The sequence below is a fragment of the Heptranchias perlo genome, unplaced genomic scaffold, assembly GCF_035084215.1.
Source record: "Heptranchias perlo isolate sHepPer1 unplaced genomic scaffold, sHepPer1.hap1 HAP1_SCAFFOLD_344, whole genome shotgun sequence".
In the NCBI taxonomy this organism is placed as follows: Eukaryota; Metazoa; Chordata; class Chondrichthyes; order Hexanchiformes; family Hexanchidae; genus Heptranchias; species Heptranchias perlo.
Genome location: NW_027139356.1, coordinates 246,078 through 265,087, shown reverse-complemented (window position 1 = coordinate 265,087; position 19,010 = coordinate 246,078). Strand labels below are relative to the sequence as shown.

The following is a 19,010-nucleotide window of genomic DNA, read 5'->3' as shown; positions in this document are numbered from 1 at the left end:
TGTGTGGGGGTGATGGAGGAGCTGGTATCTGAGAGTGGGACAGACTGTGTGTGGGGGTGATGGAGGAGCTGGTATCTGAGAGTGGGACAGACTGTGTGTGGGGGTGATGGAGGAGCTGGTATCTGAGAGTGGGACAGACTGTGTGTGTGGGTGATGGAGGAGCTGGTATCTGAGAGTGGGACAGACTGTGTGTGGGGGTGATGGAGGAGCTGGTATCTGAGAGTGGGACAGACTGTGTGGGGGTGATGGAGGAGCTGGTATCTGAGAGTGGGACAGACTGTGTGTGGGGGTGATGGAGGAGCTGGTATCTGAGAGTGGGACAGACTGTGTGGGGGGGTGATGGAGGAGCTGGTATCTGAGAGTGGGACAGACTGTGTGTGTGGGTGATGGAGGAGCTGGTATCTGAGAGTGGGACAGACTGTGTGTGTGGGTGATGGAGGAGCTGGTATCTGAGAGTGGGACAGACTGTGTGTGGGGGTGATGGAGGAGCTGGTATCTGAGAGTGGGACAGACTGTGTGTGGGGGTGATGGAGGAGCTGGTATCTGAGAGTGGGACAGACTGTGTGTGGGGGTGATGGAGGAGCTGGTATCTGAGAGTGGGACAGACTGTGTGTGGGGGTGATGGAGGAGCTGGTATCTGAGAGTGGGACAGACTGTGTGTGGGGGTGATGGAGGAGCTGGTATCTGAGAGTGGGACAGACTGTGTGTGGGGGTGATGGAGGAGCTGGTATCTGAGAGTGGGACAGACTGTGTGTGGGGGTGATGGAGGAGCTGGTATCTAAGAGTGGGACAGACTGTGTGTGGGTGATGGAGGAGCTGGTATCGGAGAGTGGGACAGACTGTGTGGGGGTGATGGAGGAGCTGGTATCTGAGAGTGGGACAGACTGTGTGGGGGTGATGGAGGAGCTGGTATCTGAGAGTGGGACAGACTGTGTGTGGGGGTGATGGAGGAGCTGGTATCTGAGAGTGGGACAGACTGTGTGTGGGGGTGATGGAGGAGCTGGTATCTGAGAGTGGGACAGACAGTGTGTGGGGGTGATGGAGGAGCTGGTATCTGAGAGTGGGACAGACTGTGTGTGGGGGTGATGGAGGAGCTGGTATCTGAGAGTGGGACAGACTGTGTGTGGGGGTGATGGAGGAGCTGGTATCTGAGAGTGGGACAGACTGTGTGTGGGGGTGATGGAGGAGCTGGTATCTGAGAGTGGGACAGACTGTGTGGGGGTGATGGAGGAGCTGGTATCTGAGAGTGGGACAGACTGTGTGTGGGGGTGATGGAGGAGCTGGTATCTGAGAGTGGGACAGACTGTGTGTGGGGGTGATGGAGGAGCTGGTATCTGAGAGTGGGACAGACTGTGTGTGGGGGTAATGGAGGAGCTGGTATCTGAGAGTGGGACAGACTGTGTGTGGGTGATGGAGGAGCTGGTATCTGAGAGTGGGACAGACTGTGTGTGGGGGTGATGGAGGAGCTGGTATCTGAGAGTGGGACAGACTGTGTGGGGGTGATGGAGGAGCTGGTATCTGAGAGTGGGACAGACTGTGTGTGGAGGTGATGGAGGAGCTGGTATCTGAGAGTGGGACAGACTGTGTGTGGGGGTGATGGAGGAGCTGGTATCTGAGAGTGGGACAGACTGTGTGGGGGTGATGGAGGAGCTGGTATCTGAGAGTGGGACAGACTGTGTGTGGGGGTGATGGAGGAGCTGGTATCTGAGAGTGGGACAGACTGTGTGTGGGGGTGATGGAGGAGCTGGTATCTGAGAGTGGGACAGACTGTGTGTGGGGGTGATGGAGGAGCTGGTATCTGAGAGTGGGACAGACTGTGTGTGGGGGTGATGGAGGAGCTGGTATCTGAGAGTGGGACAGACTGTGTGTGGGGGTGATGGAGGAGCTGGTATCTGAGAGTGGGACAGACTGTGTGGGGGTGATGGAGGAGCTGGTATCTGAGAGTGGGACAGACTGTGTGGGGGTGATGGAGGAGCTGGTATCTGAGAGTGGGACAGACTGTGTGTGGGGGTGATGGAGGAGCTGGTATCTGAGAGTGGGACAGACTGTGTGTGTGGGGGTGATGGAGGAGCTGGTATCTGAGAGTGGGACAGACTGTGTGTGGGGGTGATGGAGGAGCTGGTATCTGAGAGTGGGACAGACTGTGTGTGGGGGTGATGGAGGAGCTGGTATCTGAGAGTGGGACAGACTGTGTGTGGGGGTGAGGGAGGAGCTGGTATCTGGGAGTGGGACAGACTGTGTGGGGGTGATGGAGGAGCTGGTATCTGAGAGTGGGACAGACTGTGTGTGGGGGTGATGGAGGAGCTGGTATCTGAGAGTGGGACAGACTGTGTGTGGGGGTGATGGAGGAGCTGGTATCTGAGAGTGGGACAGACTGTGTGTGGGGGTGATGGAGGAGCTGGTATCTGAGAGTGGGACAGACTGTGTGTGGGGGTGATGGAGGAGCTGGTATCTGAGAGTGGGACAGACTGTGTGGGGGTGATGGAGGAGCTGGTATCTGAGAGTGGGACAGACTGTGTGTGGGGGTGATGGAGGAGCTGGTATCTGAGAGTGGGACAGACTGTGTGTGTGGGTGATGGAGGAGCTGGTATCTGAGAGTGGGACAGACTGTGTGTGGGGGTGATGGAGGAGCTGGTATCTGAGAGTGGGACAGACTGTGTGGGGGTGATGGAGGAGCTGGTATCTGAGAGTGGGACAGACTGTGTGTCGGGGTGATGGAGGAGCTGGTATCTGAGAGTGGGACAGACTGTGTGTGGGGGTGATGGAGGAGCTGGTATCTGAGAGTGGGACAGACTGTGTGTGGGGTGATGGAGGAGCTGGTATCTGAGAGTGGGACAGACTGTGTGGGGGTGATGGAGGAGCTGGTATCTGAGAGTGGGACAGACTGTGTGTGGGGGTGATGGAGGAGCTGGTATCTGAGAGTGGGACAGACTGTGTGTGGGTGTGATGGAGGAGCTGGTATCTGAGAGTGGGACAGACTGTGTGTGGGGGTGATGGAGGAGCTGGTATCTGAGAGTGGGACAGACTGTGTGTGGGTGATGGAGGAGCTGGTATCTGAGAGTGGGACAGACTGTGTGGGGGTGATGGAGGAGCTGGTATCTGAGAGTGGGACAGACTGTGTGGGGGTGATGGAGGAGCTGGTATCTGAGAGTGGGACAGACTGTGTGGGGGTGATGGAGGAGCTGGTATCTGAGAGTGGGACAGACTGTGTGTGGGGGTGATGGAGGAGCTGGTATCTGAGAGTGGGACAGACTGTGTGTGGGGGTGATGGAGGAGCTGGTATCTGAGAGTGGGACAGACTGTGTGTGGGGGTGATGGAGGAGCTGGTATCTGAGAGTGGGACAGACTGTGTGTGGGGGTGATGGAGGAGCTGGTATCTGAGAGTGGGACAGACTGTGTGTGGGGGTGATGGAGGAGCTGGTATCTGAGAGTGGGACAGACTGTGTGTGGGGGTGATGGAGGAGCTGGTATCTGAGAGTGGGACAGACTGTGTGTGGGGGTGATGGAGGAGCTGGTATCTGAGAGTGGGACAGACTGTGTGTGGGGGTGATGGAGGAGCTGGTATCTGAGAGTGGGACAGACTGTGTGGGGGTGATGGAGGAGCTGGTATCTGAGAGTGGGACAGACTGTGTGGGGGTGATGGAGGAGCTGGTATCTGAGAGTGGGACAGACTGTGTGGGGGTGATGGAGGAGCTGGTATCTGAGAGTGGGACAGACTGTGTGTGGGGGTGATGGAGGAGCTGGTATCTGAGAGTGGGACAGACTGTGTGGGGGTGATGGAGGAGCTGGTATCTGAGAGTGGGACAGACTGTGTGTGGGGGTGATGGAGGAGCTGGTATCTGAGAGTGGGACAGACTGTGTGGGGGTGATGGAGGAGCTGGTATCTGAGAGTGGGACAGACTGTGTGTGGGGGTGATGGAGGAGCTGGTATCTGAGAGTGGGACAGACTGTGTGTGTGGGTGATGGAGGAGCTGGTATCTGAGAGTGGGACAGACTGTGTGTGGGGGTGATGGAGGAGCTGGTATCTGAGAGTGGGACAGACTGTTTGTGGGGGTGATGGAGGAGCTGGTATCTGAGAGTGGGACAGACTGTGTGGGGGTGATGGAGGAGCTGGTATCTGAGAGTGGGACAGACTGTGTGTGGGGGTGATGGAGGAGCTGGTATCTGAGAGTGGGACAGACTGTGTGTGGGGGTGATGGAGGAGCTGGTATCTGAGAGTGGGACAGACTGTGTGTGGGGGTGATGGAGGAGCTGGTATCTGAGAGTGGGACAGACTGTGTGTGGGGGTGATGGAGGAGCTGGTATCTGAGAGTGGGACAGACTGTGTGTGGGGGTGATGGAGGAGCTGGTATCTGAGAGTGGGACAGACTGTGTGTGGGGGTGATGGAGGAGCTGGTATCTGAGAGTGGGACAGACTGTGTGTGGGGGTGATGGAGGAGCTGGCATCTGAGAGAGATGAGTTCCTTTTTGAGTAATAGAGGTGGCAGCAAGCAATGAAACCAAAGATGTCAGCCCTGCCTCAGTGGGTCTCCCTCTTGTCTCGGAGTCAGAAGATCGAGGGTTCGAGCCCCCACTCCAGAGACTCGAGCCCCGTAATCCAGGCCACACTCCCCCGGTGCCAGTACTGAGGGAGTGCTGCTGTGTCGGAGGTGCGTCCTTTGGTTGAGACGTTAAACCGAGGCCCCGTCTGCCCCTCTCAGGTGGGCATAAAAGATCCCACGGCCACTGTTGGAAGGAGAGCGGGGAGGGGGGAAGGGGAGTTCTCCCCGGTGTCCTGGGGCCGATATTTATCCCTCAACCAACATCACTGAAAAAACAGACGATCTGGTCATTTATCACATCGCTGTTTGTGGGATCTTGCTGTGCGCAAATTGGCTGCTGCGTTTCCTACATTACAACAGTGACTACACTCCAAGAAAGAAGGGTTTAATTGGCTGTGAAGCGCTTTGGGATGTCCTGAGGTGATGACAGGCGAGTTCTTTCTTTCTTTCAGCGAGTGACCAGTGCGTCGTCAACGGCCTGGTGTTGTACCAGGGGGCCGTCTGGTCCCCCAGACCCTGCACCGTCTGCGCCTGTGAGGAGGGGAAGGCAGTCTGCGAGAACATCGAGTGCCCGGCTACCAAGTGTCGGAGGAAACGGAGACCTCCTGGCCAGTGTTGCCCGGTGTGTGTGGCGGACAGCATCCAAGGTAATTGCGCCCAAATGTTAATCTCCTTCGCCTCGGCCTTCTCCCCATTTGCGCATCCCCCCCCCCCGATTTCCATCGCTCCGCCATTGGCGGCCGTGCCCGGGCCCTAAGCTCTGGAATTCCCTCCCTAAACCTCTCCGCCTCTCTCTCTCCTCCTTTAAGACGCTCCTTAAAACCTCCCTCTTTGACCGAGCTTTTGGTCGCCTGTCCTAATATCTCCTTACGGGGCTCGGTGTCAAATTTTGTCTGATAATCGTTCCCGTAAAGGGCCTTGGGGACGTTACAACATTGACTACGCTTCAAAAAAAAAAGTCAAAGACGCTATATTAACGCAAGTTGTTGGCGTCGTTATCGAGAGACCGAAGTCCCACCGCCGTTTTCCTAACTTTCTCCTTAACTCCCTCCGGTCTAGATGACACTGCTCTCGTCAGCCGAGGTGTGGAGGCCGCGCTGGGAGGCAGATGGCGACGGCTCCCGGCAGGCGGGAAGGAGGGGAAGAGAGGTTGGAAGGACAGTCGGAAGAGCAAAGATGGGAAGGGGAAGGAACCCGCGGGCCTGACCGGCAAAAAGGAAGCGACTGCCGAGCAGGAGCGGGGAGGGAAACGGGAGAGAAGCACAAAGAAACGGGAGCTCCGTGTTCAGAAACCAGACTCGGACAAGAAACCAGAGCTGGGTCTCCAGAATCAGGGAGTGGTCACTGGAGCCCAGGAATTGGTCCCCAAGAAGCAGGAAGCAGGCCCCAAGAAAGAGGAAGCAGGCCTCAAGAAAGAGGAAGCAGGCCTCAAGAAGCAGGAAGCAGGCCTCAAGAAGCAGGAAGCAGGCCCCAAGAAGCAGGAAGCAGGCCCCAAGAAAGAGGAAGCCGTCCCCAAGAAAGAGGAAGCAGGCCTCAAGAAAGAGGAAGCCGTCCCCAAGAAAGAGGAAGCAGGCCTCAAGAAGCAGGAAGCAGGCCTCAAGAAACAGGAAGCAGGCCTCAAGAAGCAGGAAGCGGACCCCAAGAAGCAGGAAGCAGGCCCCAAGAAGCAGGAAGCAGGCCCCAAGAAAGAGGAAGCCGTCCCCAAGAAAGAGGAAGCAGGCCTCAAGAAGCAGGAAGCAGGCCTCAAGAAGCAGGAAGCAGGCCTCAAGAAGCAGGAAGCAGGCCTCAAGAAGCAGGAAGTGGACCCCAAGAAACAGGAAGCAGGCCTTAAGAAGCAGGAAGTGGGCCCCAAGAAACAGGAAGCAGGCCTCAAGAAGCAGGAAGCGGACCCCAAGAAACAGGAAGCAGGCCTCAAGAAGCAAGAAGTGGGCCCCAAGAAAGAGGAAGCCGTCCCCAAGAAGCAGGAAGTGGGCCCCAAGAAACAGAATGTGGGCTTCAAGAAACAGGAAGCAGGCCTCAAAAAACAGGAAGCGGTCCCCAAGAAACAGGAAGCGGGCCTCAAGAAACAGGAAGCGGTCCCCAAGAAACAGGAAGCGGTCCCCAAGAAACAGGAAGCGGTCCCCAAGAAACAGGAAGCGGTCCCCAAGAAACAGGAAGCGGTCCCCAAGAAACAGGAAGCGGTCCCCAAGAAACAGGAGGCAGCGGGGAGAGGGGCGGCTGAAAGGCAGCCGAGGAAACCCGCCGGCGCCGGAAAGGGCGAGGAGAACGCTCGGTCGGCCAAGACGACGGGCAATGCCACGGCCGCCTCCGACCCATTCCCCGAGGAGCTGCTGCCGCCCCCCGAGAGCGAATTCAAAATGCCCTCCCTCCCAGCGGGCTGCATCCTCGCAGAGTCCGCGATCGCCTGTCCCGCAGCCCACCTGACCGAGATCCCGGCACTTATGGACCCAGGTTTACACACTCTCTACCTGGCAGGTAATCAATCGCACAGCACAGGAGGGGGCCCTTCGGCCCATCGGGCCTGTGCCGGCTCTTTGAAAGAGCTGTCCAATCAGTCCCACGCTCCCCCGCTGCTCTTTCCCTGTAAATTTTTCCCCTTCAAGTATTTAACCGATTCCCCTTTTGAAAGTTATTATTGAATCTGCTCCCACCGCCCTTTCAGGCAGCGAATTCCAGATCAGAACAACTCGCTGCGTCAAAAACATTCCTCATCTCCCCCTCTGGCTCTTTCCCCGATTATCTTAAATCCGTGTCCTCTGGTTACCGACCCTCCTGCCCACTGGAAACAGTTTCTCCTTATTTACTCCATCAAAACCCTTCCTGATTTTGAACACCTCGATCAAATCTCCCCTTAACCTTCTCTGCTCTGAGGAGAACAATCCCAGATTCTCCAGTCTCTCCACATAACTGGAGTCCCTCATCCCTGGTGAAATCAGGGAAGGAGTGAAGTATGAAAATAGGGAAAGAGCAGAGCTCGGCAACAAAGGCAAGGATTATTTTTCCTTCACACCGACGAACAGCACAGAGTAAAGCTCCCTCTACACTGTCCCATCAAACACTCCCAGGGCAGGTACAGGGTTAGATACAGAGTAAAGCTCCCTCTACACTGTCCCATCAAACACTCCCAGGGCAGGTACAGGGTTAGATACAGAGTAAAGCTCCCTCTACACTGTCCCATCAAACACTCCCAGGGCAGGTACAGGGTTAGATACAGAGTAAAGCTCCCTCTACTGTCCCATCAAACACTCCCAGGGCAGGTACAGGGTTAGATACAGAGTAAAGCTCCCTCTACACTGTCCCATCAAACACTCCCAGGGCAGGTACAGGGTTAGATACAGAGTAAAGCTCCCTCTACACTGTCCCCATCAAACACTCCCAGGGCAGGTACAGGGTTAGATACAGAGTAAAGCTCCCTCTACACTGTCCCATCAAACACTCCCAGGGCAGGTACAGGGTTAGATACAGAGTAAAGCTCCCTCTACACTGTCCCATCAAACACTCCCAGGGCAGGTACAGGGTTAGATACAGAGTAAAGCTCCCTCTACACTGTCCCATCAAACACTCCCAGGGCAGGTACAGGGTTAGATACAGAGTAAAGCTCCCTCTACACTGTCCCATCAAACACTCCCAGGGCAGGTACAGGGTTAGATACAGAGTAAAGCTCCCTCTACACTGTCCCCATCAAACACTCCCAGGGCAGGTACAGGGTTAGATACAGAGTAAAGCTCCCTCTACACTGTCCCATCAAACACTCCCAGGGCAGGTACAGGGTTAGATACAGAGTAAAGCTCCCTCTACACTGTCCCCATCAAACACTCCCAGGGCAGGTACAGGGTTAGATACAGAGTAAAGCTCCCTCTACACTGTCCCGTCAAACACTCCCAGGGCAGGTACAGGGTTAGATACAGAGTAAAGCTCCCTCTACACTGTCCCATCAAACACTCCCAGGGCAGGTACAGGGTTAGATACAGAGTAAAGCTCCCTCTACGCTGTCCCATCAAACACTCCCAGGGCAGGTACAGGGTTAGATACAGAGTAAAGCTCCCTCTACGCTGTCCCATCAAACACTCCCAGGGCAGGTACAGGGTTAGATACAGAGTAAAGCTCCCTCTACGCTGTCCCATCAAACACTCCCAGGGCAGGTACAGGGTTAGATACAGAGTAAAGCTCCCTCTACACTGTCCCATCAAACACTCCCAGGGCAGGTACAGGGTTAGATACAGAGTAAAGCTCCCTCTACACTGTCCCATCAAACACTCCCAGGGCAGGTACAGGGTTAGATACAGAGTAAAGCTCCCTCTACACTGTCCCATCAAACACTCCCAGGGCAGGTACAGGGTTAGATACAGAGTAAAGCTCCCTCTACACTGTCCCCATCAAACACTCCCAGGGCAGGTACAGGGTTAGATACAGAGTAAAGCTCCCTCTACACTGTCCCATCAAACACTCCCAGGGCAGGTACAGGGTTAGATACAGAGTAAAGCTCCCTCTACACTGTCCCATCAAACACTCCCAGGGCAGGTACAGGATTAGATACAGAATAAAGCTCCCTCTACACTGTCCCGTCAAACACTCCCAGGGCAGGTACAGGGTTAGATACAGAGTAAAGCTCCCTCTACACTGTCCCATCAAACACTCCCAGGGCAGGTACAGGGTTAGATACAGAGTAAAGCTCCCTCTACGCTGTCCCATCAAACACTCCCAGGGCAGGTACAGGGTTAGATACAGAGTAAAGCTCCCTCTACACTGTCCCATCAAACACTCCCAGGGCAGGTACAGGGTTAGATACAGAGTAAAGCTCCCTCTACACTGTCCCGTCAAACACTCCCAGGGCAGGTACAGGGTTAGATACAGAGTAAAGCTCCCTCTACACTGTCCCATCAAACACTCCCAGGGCAGGTACAGGGTTAGATACAGAGTAAAGCTCCCTCTACACTGTCCCATCAAACACTCCCAGGGCAGGTACAGGGTTAGATACAGAGTAAAGCTCCCTCTACACTGTCCCCATCAAACACTCCCAGGGCAGGTACAGGGTTAGATACAGAGTAAAGCTCCCTCTACACTGTCCCATCAAACACTCCCAGGGCAGGTACAGGGTTAGATACAGAGTAAAGCTCCCTCTACACTGTCCCGTCAAACACTCCCAGGGCAGGTACAGGGTTAGATACAGAGTAAAGCTCCCTCTACACTGTCCCGTCAAACACTCCCAGGGCAGGTACAGGGTTAGATACAGAGTAAAGCTCCCTCTACACTGTCCCATCAAACACTCCCAGGGCAGGTACAGGGTTAGATACAGAGTAAAGCTCCCTCTACACTGTCCCGTCAAACACTCCCAGGGCAGGTACAGGGTTAGATACAGAGTAAAGCTCCCTCTACACTGTCCCGTCAAACACTCCCAGGGCAGGTACAGGGTGAGATACAGCGTAAAGCTCCCTCTACACTGTCCCGTCAAACACTCCCAGGGCAGGTACAGGGTTAGATACAGAGTAAAGCTCCCTCTACACTGTCCCATCAAACACTCCCAGGGCAGGTACAGGGTTAGATACAGAGTAAAGCTCCCTCTACACTGTCCCGTGAAACACTCCCAGGGCAGGTACAGGGTTAGATACAGAGTAAAGCTCCCTCTACACTGTCCCATCAAACACTCCCAGGGCAGGTACAGGGTGAGATACAGAGTAAAGCTCCCTCTACACTGTCCCGTCAAACACTCCCAGGGCAGGTACAGGGTGAGATACAGAGTAAAGCTCCCTCTGCACTGTCCCATCAAACACTCCCAGGGCAGGTACAGGGTGAGATACAGAGTAAAGCTCCCTCTACACTGTCCCGTCAAACACTCCCAGGGCAGGTACAGGGTTAGATACAGAGTAAAGCTCCCTCTACCCTCTCCCTCCCTCTCTCTCTCCTCCTTTAAGACGCTCCTGAAAACCTCCCTCTTTGACCAAGCTTTTGGTCACCTGTCCTAATATCTCCTTACGCGGCTCGGTGTCAGATTTTGTTTGATAATCGCTCCTGGGAAGGGCCTTGGGGGACGTTTCACTCCATTAAAGGCGCTGGATAAACGCAAACTTCTGCTGTAGCGGCCGTGGGATCTTTCACGCCCACCTGAGAGGGGCAGACGGGGCTGGGGGGGGGGGGGGGTGGGCCCTCGGTCTAACGCCTCATCTGAAAGACGGCCCCTCCGACAGCGCGGCGCTCCCTCGGTACCGGCACCGGTGGGGGGGGAGTGTCGGGGCCCGGATTACGGGGGCTCTGGAGTGGGGGCTCGAGGGCGGGCGGGGGGGGGTGGAGAGAGTGAGACCCACTGAGGCAGGGTTGAGAATTTCGGTGAAATCGAGGGCCTGTTGTCGGGCGGCGGGGGGCGGGGGGTTAGAATTTTGCAATACTTCCCCTGCGAGCCTCTGCTTATTATTTCCTCCTGCGGATTTGATGATTTGCATTTATATTAAAGAAAAATAAAGTCCTCTGCAAAGCAGGAGAGCTAAACGGAATGGAATGTCGGCCTCTTGGTCTCTTCATTCCATTGAGTATTAGCCTGCCTCTGATCTGAAACGTTTTCTGGGCCAGATGAGTCATTACTCATTAAAACCACTCGTTTTGGTTGCCTGGGGCCCCTCTCCCCTCCCTAAACAACATCTCCCCCCCTTCCCCCATCGCTCCCGCTCCCACCTCACGTCCAACAGATAGGCCGAAGAGACAACCCCGGCCGACAAGGAGGCCGGCACATCTGGAACCAGCTGCTCCCTGGCCCGTACTGCCCAAATACGGGCTTCCTCTTCTCCAGCAGGCCCAGGACTGGACAGGGGCGTTGCTGGGGGAGGGGACGGCCAGCGAGGGGTTGGGAGGGGCGGAAGGATACATTTTCGGTTCTCGTTCACGGCTCGCCCTCCCCCCTACCCCCCCGCTGCCCCCCCCGACCTCTGACCCTCGGCCTCGACGAGTTGCCTGGACAGAGAAAGTTGATAAGATGGAGGGCGGGGAGAAGCAGGGAGGAGATGTGGTGAAGTGGGGGGGGGAAACGGTGGGGGTCAGTTAGTCTCTCCGCTGGCCGTTGGACAGGGTCGGGGGGGGGTGTAGGTTTATTTTGTTGGCCTCGATCTTGCCTCACACTGTGCAGAATCGCCATCTGTTATTAGTCAGGAAACAACTAAGAGCAGTGCTGGCTCTGGGAGATTGTGTAGACGCAAAACTCTGGCAGGAGAACGTGTTATGTGAATTTATTATAAGGAAGAGATGCACAGGCTGTGTTCTGTGCTTTACTCACCCACCCTGCCCTGGGAGTGTTTGATGGGACAGTGTAGAGGGAGCTTTACTCTGTATCTAACCCTGTAACTGCCCTGGGAGTGTTTGATGGGACAGTGTAGAGGGAGCTTTACTCTGTATCTAACCCTGTACCTGCCCTGGGAGTGTTTGATGGGACAGTGTAGAGGGAGCTTTACTCTGTATCTAACCCTGTACCTGCCCCTGGGAGTGTTTGATGGGACAGTGTAGAGGGAGCTTTACTCTGTATCTAACCCTGTACCTGCCCTGGGAGTGTTTGATGGGACAGTGTAGAGGGAGCTTTACTCTGTATCTAACCCTGTACCTGCCCTGGGAGTGTTTGATGGGACAGTGTAGAGGGAGCTTTACTCTGTATCTAACCCTGTACCTGCCCTGGGAGTGTTTGATGGGACAGTGTAGAGGGAGCTTTACTCTGTATCTAACCCTGTACCTGCCCCTGGGAGTGTTTGATGGGACGGTGTAGAGGGAGCTTTACTCTGTATCTAACCCTGTACCTGCCCCTGGGAGTGTTTGATGGGACAGTGTAGAGGGAGCTTTACTCTGTATCTAACCCTGTACCTGCCCCTGGGAGTGTTTGATGGGACGGTGTAGAGGGAGCTTTACTCTGTATCTAACCCTGTACCTGCCCCTGGGAGTGTTTGATGGGACAGTGTAGAGGGAGCTTTACTCTGTATCTAACCCTGTACCTGCCCCTGGGAGTGTTTGATGGGACGGTGTAGAGGGAGCTTTACTCTGTATCTAACCCTGTACCTGCCCCTGGGAGTGTTTGATGGGACAGTGTAGAGGGAGCTTTACTCTGTATCTAACCCTGTAACTGCCCTGGGAGTGTTTGATGGGACAGTGTAGAGGGAGCTTTACTCTGTATCTAACCCTGTACCTGCCCTGGGAGTGTTTGATGGGACGGTGTAGAGGGAGCTTTACTCTGTATCTAACCCTGTACCTGCCCTGGGAGTGTTTGATGGGACAGTGTAGAGGGAGCTTTACTCTGTATCTAACCCTGTACCTGCCCTGGGAGTGTTTGACGGGACAGTGTAGAGGGAGCTTTACTCTGTATCTAACCCTGTACCTGCCCTGGGAGTGTTTGATGGGACAGTGTAGAGGGAGCTTTACTCTGTATCTAACCCTGTACCTGCCCTGGGAGTGTTTGATGGGATAGTGTAGAGGGAGCTTTACTCTGTATCTAACCCGTGCTGTACCTGCCCTGGGAGTGTTTGATGGGACAGTGTAGAGGGAGCTTTACTCTGTATCTAACCCTGTACCTGCCCTGGGAGTGTTTGATGGGACAGTGTAGAGGGAGCTTTACTCTGTATCTAACCCTGTACCTGCCCTGGGAGTGTTTGATGGGATAGTGTAGAGGGAGCTTTACTCTGTATCTAACCCGTGCTGTACCTGCCCTGGGAGTGTTTGATGGGACAGTGTAGAGGGAGCTTCACTCTGTATCTAACCCTGTACCTGCCCTGGGAGTGTTTGATGGGACAGTGTAGAGGGAGCTTTACTCTGTATCTAACCCTGTACCTGCCCCGGGAGTGTTTGATGGGACAGTGTAGAGGGAGCTTCACTCTGTATCTAACCCTGTACCTGCCCTGGGAGTGTTTGATGGGACAGTGTAGAGGGAGCTTTACTCTGTATCTAACCCTGTACCTGCCCTGGGAGTGTTTGATGGGACAGTGTAGAGGGAGCTTTACTCTGTGTCTAACCCTGTACCTGCCCTGGGAGTGTTTGATGGGACAGTGTAGAGGGAGCTTTACTCTGTATCTAACCCTGTGCCTGCCCTGGGAGTGTTTAATGGGACAATGTAGAGGGAGCTTTACTCTGTATCTAACCCTGTACCTGCCCTGGGAGTGTTTGATGGGACAGTGTAGAGGGAGCTTTACTCTGTATCTAACCCTGTACCTGCCCTGGGAGTATTTGATGGGACAGTGTAGAGGGAGCTTTACTCTGTCTCTAACCCTGTACCTGCCCTGGGAGTGTTTAATGGGACAGTGTAGAGGGAGCTTTACTCTGTATCTAACCCTGTACCTGCCCTGGGAGTGTTTGATGGGACAGTGTAGAGGCTACTGAGGGGAGGAGTTACAACCCATGACCCCATTAGCTCCCAGGGTGGCAGAATCCTAAGGTGAAAGATCAGAGGTCAACCCTGTGAGGTCAGCAAAATGGCTTCCTCCCAAAGTTAACATCTGACCCTGCCACGTTGTCTCGGTAACTGATGGAGCAATGGTTTCAGGTCAGGGATGACGGCCTGTTGCATTCCTCTGTGCAAGTATCGGCCGCAAAAATAAACTCCCGCGAGCTGGCAAAGGCCAATCACGGAGGAACTGTTTGGCGCTGACCATTTCTTTCCGTTTCCCGCAGACAACGAGATCACCGCGATTTCGGCCTCCGCTTTCTCCGGCCTCCCCAACCTCCAGTGGCTGGACCTGAGCCGGAACAAGGTGGGAGACGGAGGGATGGACCCGGACGCTTTCCGAGTGAGTGTCGGCGGCCGTGCTCCCCGAGACCGCGCCGATCGGGCGCGTTACGGACCGTGGCGGGGGGGCGGGGGGGAGAGTGCGGCGGATCTGATGGAAGTGGGGGCCGGGCCGGGGCCGGGGGAGGGAGAGGCGGAAGTTGCGGAGGGGGGGGGGGCGTGGAATTCAGACGGGATCGGTCCCTGGGCGTGCGTGCTCGATTCTCGGCTCCAATCCAGGAGTGGGGCTCGAGCCCACAACTTTCTGACTTGAAAGGGGGAAAGAGACCGACAGAGCCAAACTGACACTTAACCGGCCAATTGAAATAGCCCTGCCGCTGACCATTTGACCCTCCCTTACTTCGCTATCCCACAATGCATTTCAACCTCTCCCTTGTCCGCACCTCTTGCCCCTTTGGCCTGTTCCTGCCCCCCCCCCCCCGGCCCTCAGGTACAAACCTTGTCTTCAATATCTTCGCCCCCCCCCCAGCAGAAAACCCCTTTTGCGCTGGAAGAGTACGGTCGCTACGGCGACGGAGGAGGAACACTTCGAAATCACGGCCGCCCCCCACCCCCCTACCCACCCTACCCCAGAAACGGCCATCTTGTTTACAAGAGGGCTGCACCAGTTGAAGCTGGGGTGGCGAATTGTTGCAATGGCAGAAAGGTTTTATCGGGAGGTACTTATTCCAATCCCAGTTACTCCTCCGTCATGCAGAGAAAAGCACCTTGAATCTGTCTGGAAAGCTCCTTCCAACGGAGCAGCTCTGGGGCCGTCCGCGTCACTGAGACCTCCGGTGCGGCCTAGCCGGGGGGGGGGGAACGGAAGCCAACTCGAGGGCCCGCCACGGCAACGGGGGGGGGGGAAAAAAAAATAAGGATCGCTTTCGTCTCGGGAAACGGGGCGGTGGGGGGTGTGGAGACCACGCTGAACAGGCAGACGGGCTCTCTCGTTTACCCTCTCATGGCAAAGACGGCAACTCCGACAGCGCAGCACTGCACTGGGCGCGTGTTCCGCCCTGGATTACGGGCTGCAGCTCTGCAGTGGGGGCTCGAAGCCAGGACATTCGGACCCCGAGGGGAGAGGAGGGGGCCCACTGAGCCATGGCTGACACATAACTAGACTCGCGTTCCCCTTTCACTAAAATATCGTTGCCCTCCCTCTGCCCTGCCTTCCTTTGTTGGTGTCGAGTGCCCGTAATTTTCTCGCCGAGCGATGACAGCATTGTGCATGCATTTCCTTTCAGTATTCTGGTCAGATTTGACTCCGAGGGAGATTATCTTTCCCACCTGGATCCAATTTGTTCTGGATGATTACAATTTAACTTAGCAGCTGAGTTGAGGCAGCTGAAATCAGGCATGGTTGTGGCAGTGAGACACGTGCAGCATTCTTAACTCGACCCAGCCCTGCGGAGCCACCTGCACTGCGACAGAACGAACCCTCTGCCAACTCGACGAGAGGCTTCGACAGGGCAGACGTAGAGAAGGTGTTTCCACTCGTGGGGGGGGAGACCAGAACGAGGGGGCCACCGATATAAGAGAGTCGCTGATAAATCCAATCGGGGAATTCAGGAGAAACTCCTTCACCCAGAGAGCGGTGAGAACGTGGAACTCGCTCCCACAGGGAGTGGTCGAGGGGAATAGAATCGATGGATTTAAGGGGAAGCTCGATAAACACATGAGGGAGAAAGGAATAGAAGGATATGATGATAGGGTGAGATGGAGTAGGGAGGGAGGAGGCTCGTGTGGAGCATAAACACCGGGATAGACCAGATGGGCAGAATGGCCTGTATCTGTGCTGTAAATTCAATGGAAAGCTCCCTCTACACTGTCCCTTCAAACACTCCCGGGGCAGGTACAGGGTTAGATACAGAGTAAAGCTCCCTCTACACTGTCCCATCAAACACTCCCAGGGCAGGTACAGGGTTAGATACAGAGTAAAGCTCCCTCTACACTGTCCCATCAAACACTCCCAGGGCAGGTACAGGGTTAGATACAGAGTAAAGCTCCCTCTACACTGTCCCGTCAAACACTCCCGGGGCAGGTACAGGGTTAGATACAGAGTAAAGCTCCCTCTACACTGTCCCGTCAAACACTCCCAGGGGGAGGTACAGGGTTAGATACAGAGTAAAGCTCCCTCTACACCGTCCCATCAAACACTCCCAGGGCAGGTACAGGGTTAGATACAGAGTAAAGCTCCCTCTACACCGTCCCATCAAACACTCCCAGAGCAGGTACAGGGTTAGATACAGAGTAAAGCTCCCTCTACACTGTCCCATCAAACACTCCCAGGGCAGGTACAGGGTTAGATACAGAGTAAAGCTCCCTCTACACCGTCCCATCAAACACTCCCAGAGCAGGTACAGGGTTAGATACAGAGTAAAGCTCCCTCTACACTGTCCCATCAAACACTCCCAGGGCAGGTACAGGGTTAGATACAGAGTAAAGCTCCCTCTACACCGTCCCATCAAACACTCCCAGAGCAGGTACAGGGTTAGATACAGAGTAAAGCTCCCTCTACACTGTCCCATCAAACACTCGCAGGGCAGGTACAGGGTTAGATACAGAGTAAAGCTCCCTCTACACTGTCCCATCAAACACTCCCAGGGCAGGTACAGGGTTAGATACAGAGTAAAGCTCCCTCTACACTGTCCCGTCAAACACTCCCAGGGCAGGTACAGGGTTAGATACAGAGTAAAGCTCCCTCTACACTGTCCCATCAAACACTCCCAGGGCAGGTACAGGGTTAGATACAGAGTAAAGCTCCCTCTACACTGTCCCATCAAACACTCCCAGGGCAGGTACAGGGTTAGATACAGAGTAAAGCTCCCTCTACACTGTCCCATCAAACACTCCCAGGGCAGGTACAGGGTTAGATACAGAGTAAAGCTCCCTCTACACTGTCCCATCAAACACTCCCAGGGCAGGTACAGGGTTAGATACAGAGTAAAGCTGCTTCTACACTGTCCCATCAAACACTCCCAGGGCAGGGACAGTGTTAGATACAGAGTAAAGCTCCCTCTACACTGTCCCATCAAACACTCCCAGGGCAGGTACAGGGTTAGATACAGAGTAAAGCTCCCTCTACACTGTCCCTTCAAACACTCCCAGGGCAGGTACAGGGTGAGATACAGAGTAAAGCTCCCTCTACACTGTCCCATCAAACACTCCCAGGGCAGGTACAGGGTTAGATACAGAGTAAAGCTCCCTCGACACTGTCCCATCAAACACTCCCAGGGCAGGTACAGGGTTAGATACAGAGTAAAGCTCCCTCTACACTGTCCCCATCAAACACTCCCAGGGCAGGTACAGTGTTAGATACAGAGTAAAGCTCCCTCTACACTGTCCCCATCAAACACTCCCAGGGCAGGTACAGGGTTAGATACAGAGTAAAGCTCCCTCTACACTGCCCCATCAAACACTCCCAGGGCAGGTACAGGGTTAGATACAGAGTAAAGCTCCCTCTACACTGTCCCATCAAACACTCCCAGGGCAGGTACAGGGTGAGATACAGAGTAAAGCTCCCTCTACACTGTCCCCATCAAACACTCCCAGGGCAGGTACAGGGTTAGATACAGAGTAAAGCTCCCTCTACACCGTCCCATCAAACACTCCCAGGGCAGGTACAGCAACAACAACCTGCATTTATATAGCGCCTTTAATGTAGTAAAATATCCCAAGGCGCTTCATTGTAGCGTAAATCAGACAAAATTTGACTCCAAGCCACATGGGATATTAGCACAGGTCAAAGCTCGTTCGAAGAGGTCGGTTTTAAGGAGCGTCTTAAAGGAGAGAGAGAGAGGTGGAGAGGTTTAGGGAGGGAATTCCAGAGCTCAGGGCCCGAGGCGGCTGAAGGCACGGCCGCCAATGGCGGAGCGATGGGAATCGGGGGGATGGACAAGAGGCCGGAATTGGAGGAGCGCGGAGATCCGGGAGGGTCGTAGGGGCCGTAGGAGGTTCCAGAGATAGGGAGGGGGGGCGAGGGCCATGGAGGGATCGGACCATATTTTAAAATGGAGGCGTTGCCGGACAGGGAGCCAGTGTAGGTCAGCGAGCACAGGGGGGTGATGGGTGAACGGGACTCGGTGCGAGTTAAGGATACGGGGCGGGGGGCAGCAATGTTCACCCTGGAAGTCATCACTCTCAGTGGCCGGCCACGGGGGACCATCTTCTGAAGCCTTCGACCCGATCTCTGGGCCGGACATGGCGCCAATGCGCGGAGACTTTAAATGGGGGAAAATGGGGAATCATTATTTACACTCACAGTGACGTCGAAAATCTTCTCAGCCCTTTTGGAATTGTCTCCTCATCCCATTTCTTTCCCCCCTGAAGCAGCCCGACTCCTGCAGCCTCTGCCATCTCACTCGAGTGACCTTTCTTAACCCGGGAGCCCCGGGCTGTGGACGTGGGTGGGCTATTCAACCCACCGAGGCCTCGCCACCGCGGCCAATCTCCCTATCCCGGAGGCACCGCCCCCCCCCGCCCCTCCCTCAGTACCGGCACCGGGGGGGGAAGGGCTGCCACGACGAGGACAGGGGAGGGTTGAGGCGAGAGGTGTGGCCCGTTGGATTTCATGAAGAAGAGGCCTGCCTTCTCGAAGTTCTGCCTGGGCTACAAGATCGAGCAGGCAGCCGAGGGGAGCCAAATGAAAAAATGAGGCCCATTATCTCATGTTGGCCCAGCGCAGGAATCCCGGGCCAAGAACAAGCAGCGAGGCCCCCTGAGCAGTGTTATGCCAAACAGGA

The 19,010-nt window shown here is 55.2% G+C and overlaps 1 protein-coding gene across 3 annotated transcripts in view; it reads left to right on the top strand.

Moving 5' to 3' along the window:
• The window catches only part of LOC137311511 (extracellular matrix protein 2-like), a 119,349-nt gene that overhangs the window by 1,258 nt on the left and 99,081 nt on the right, over window positions 1-19,010 (top strand). For all 3 annotated transcript variants that reach the window (XR_010960432.1, XM_067978664.1, XM_067978665.1), the window contains exons 2-4: window positions 4,994-5,188; window positions 5,601-7,016; window positions 14,172-14,287. Coding sequence is in view for 2 of the 3 variants with exons in the window: in XM_067978664.1 (XP_067834765.1) it covers window positions 4,994-5,188; window positions 5,601-7,016; window positions 14,172-14,287 (1,727 nt within the window). In the remaining variant the exon portion in view is untranslated. The remainder of the gene's footprint in view (window positions 1-4,993; window positions 5,189-5,600; window positions 7,017-14,171; window positions 14,288-19,010) is intronic.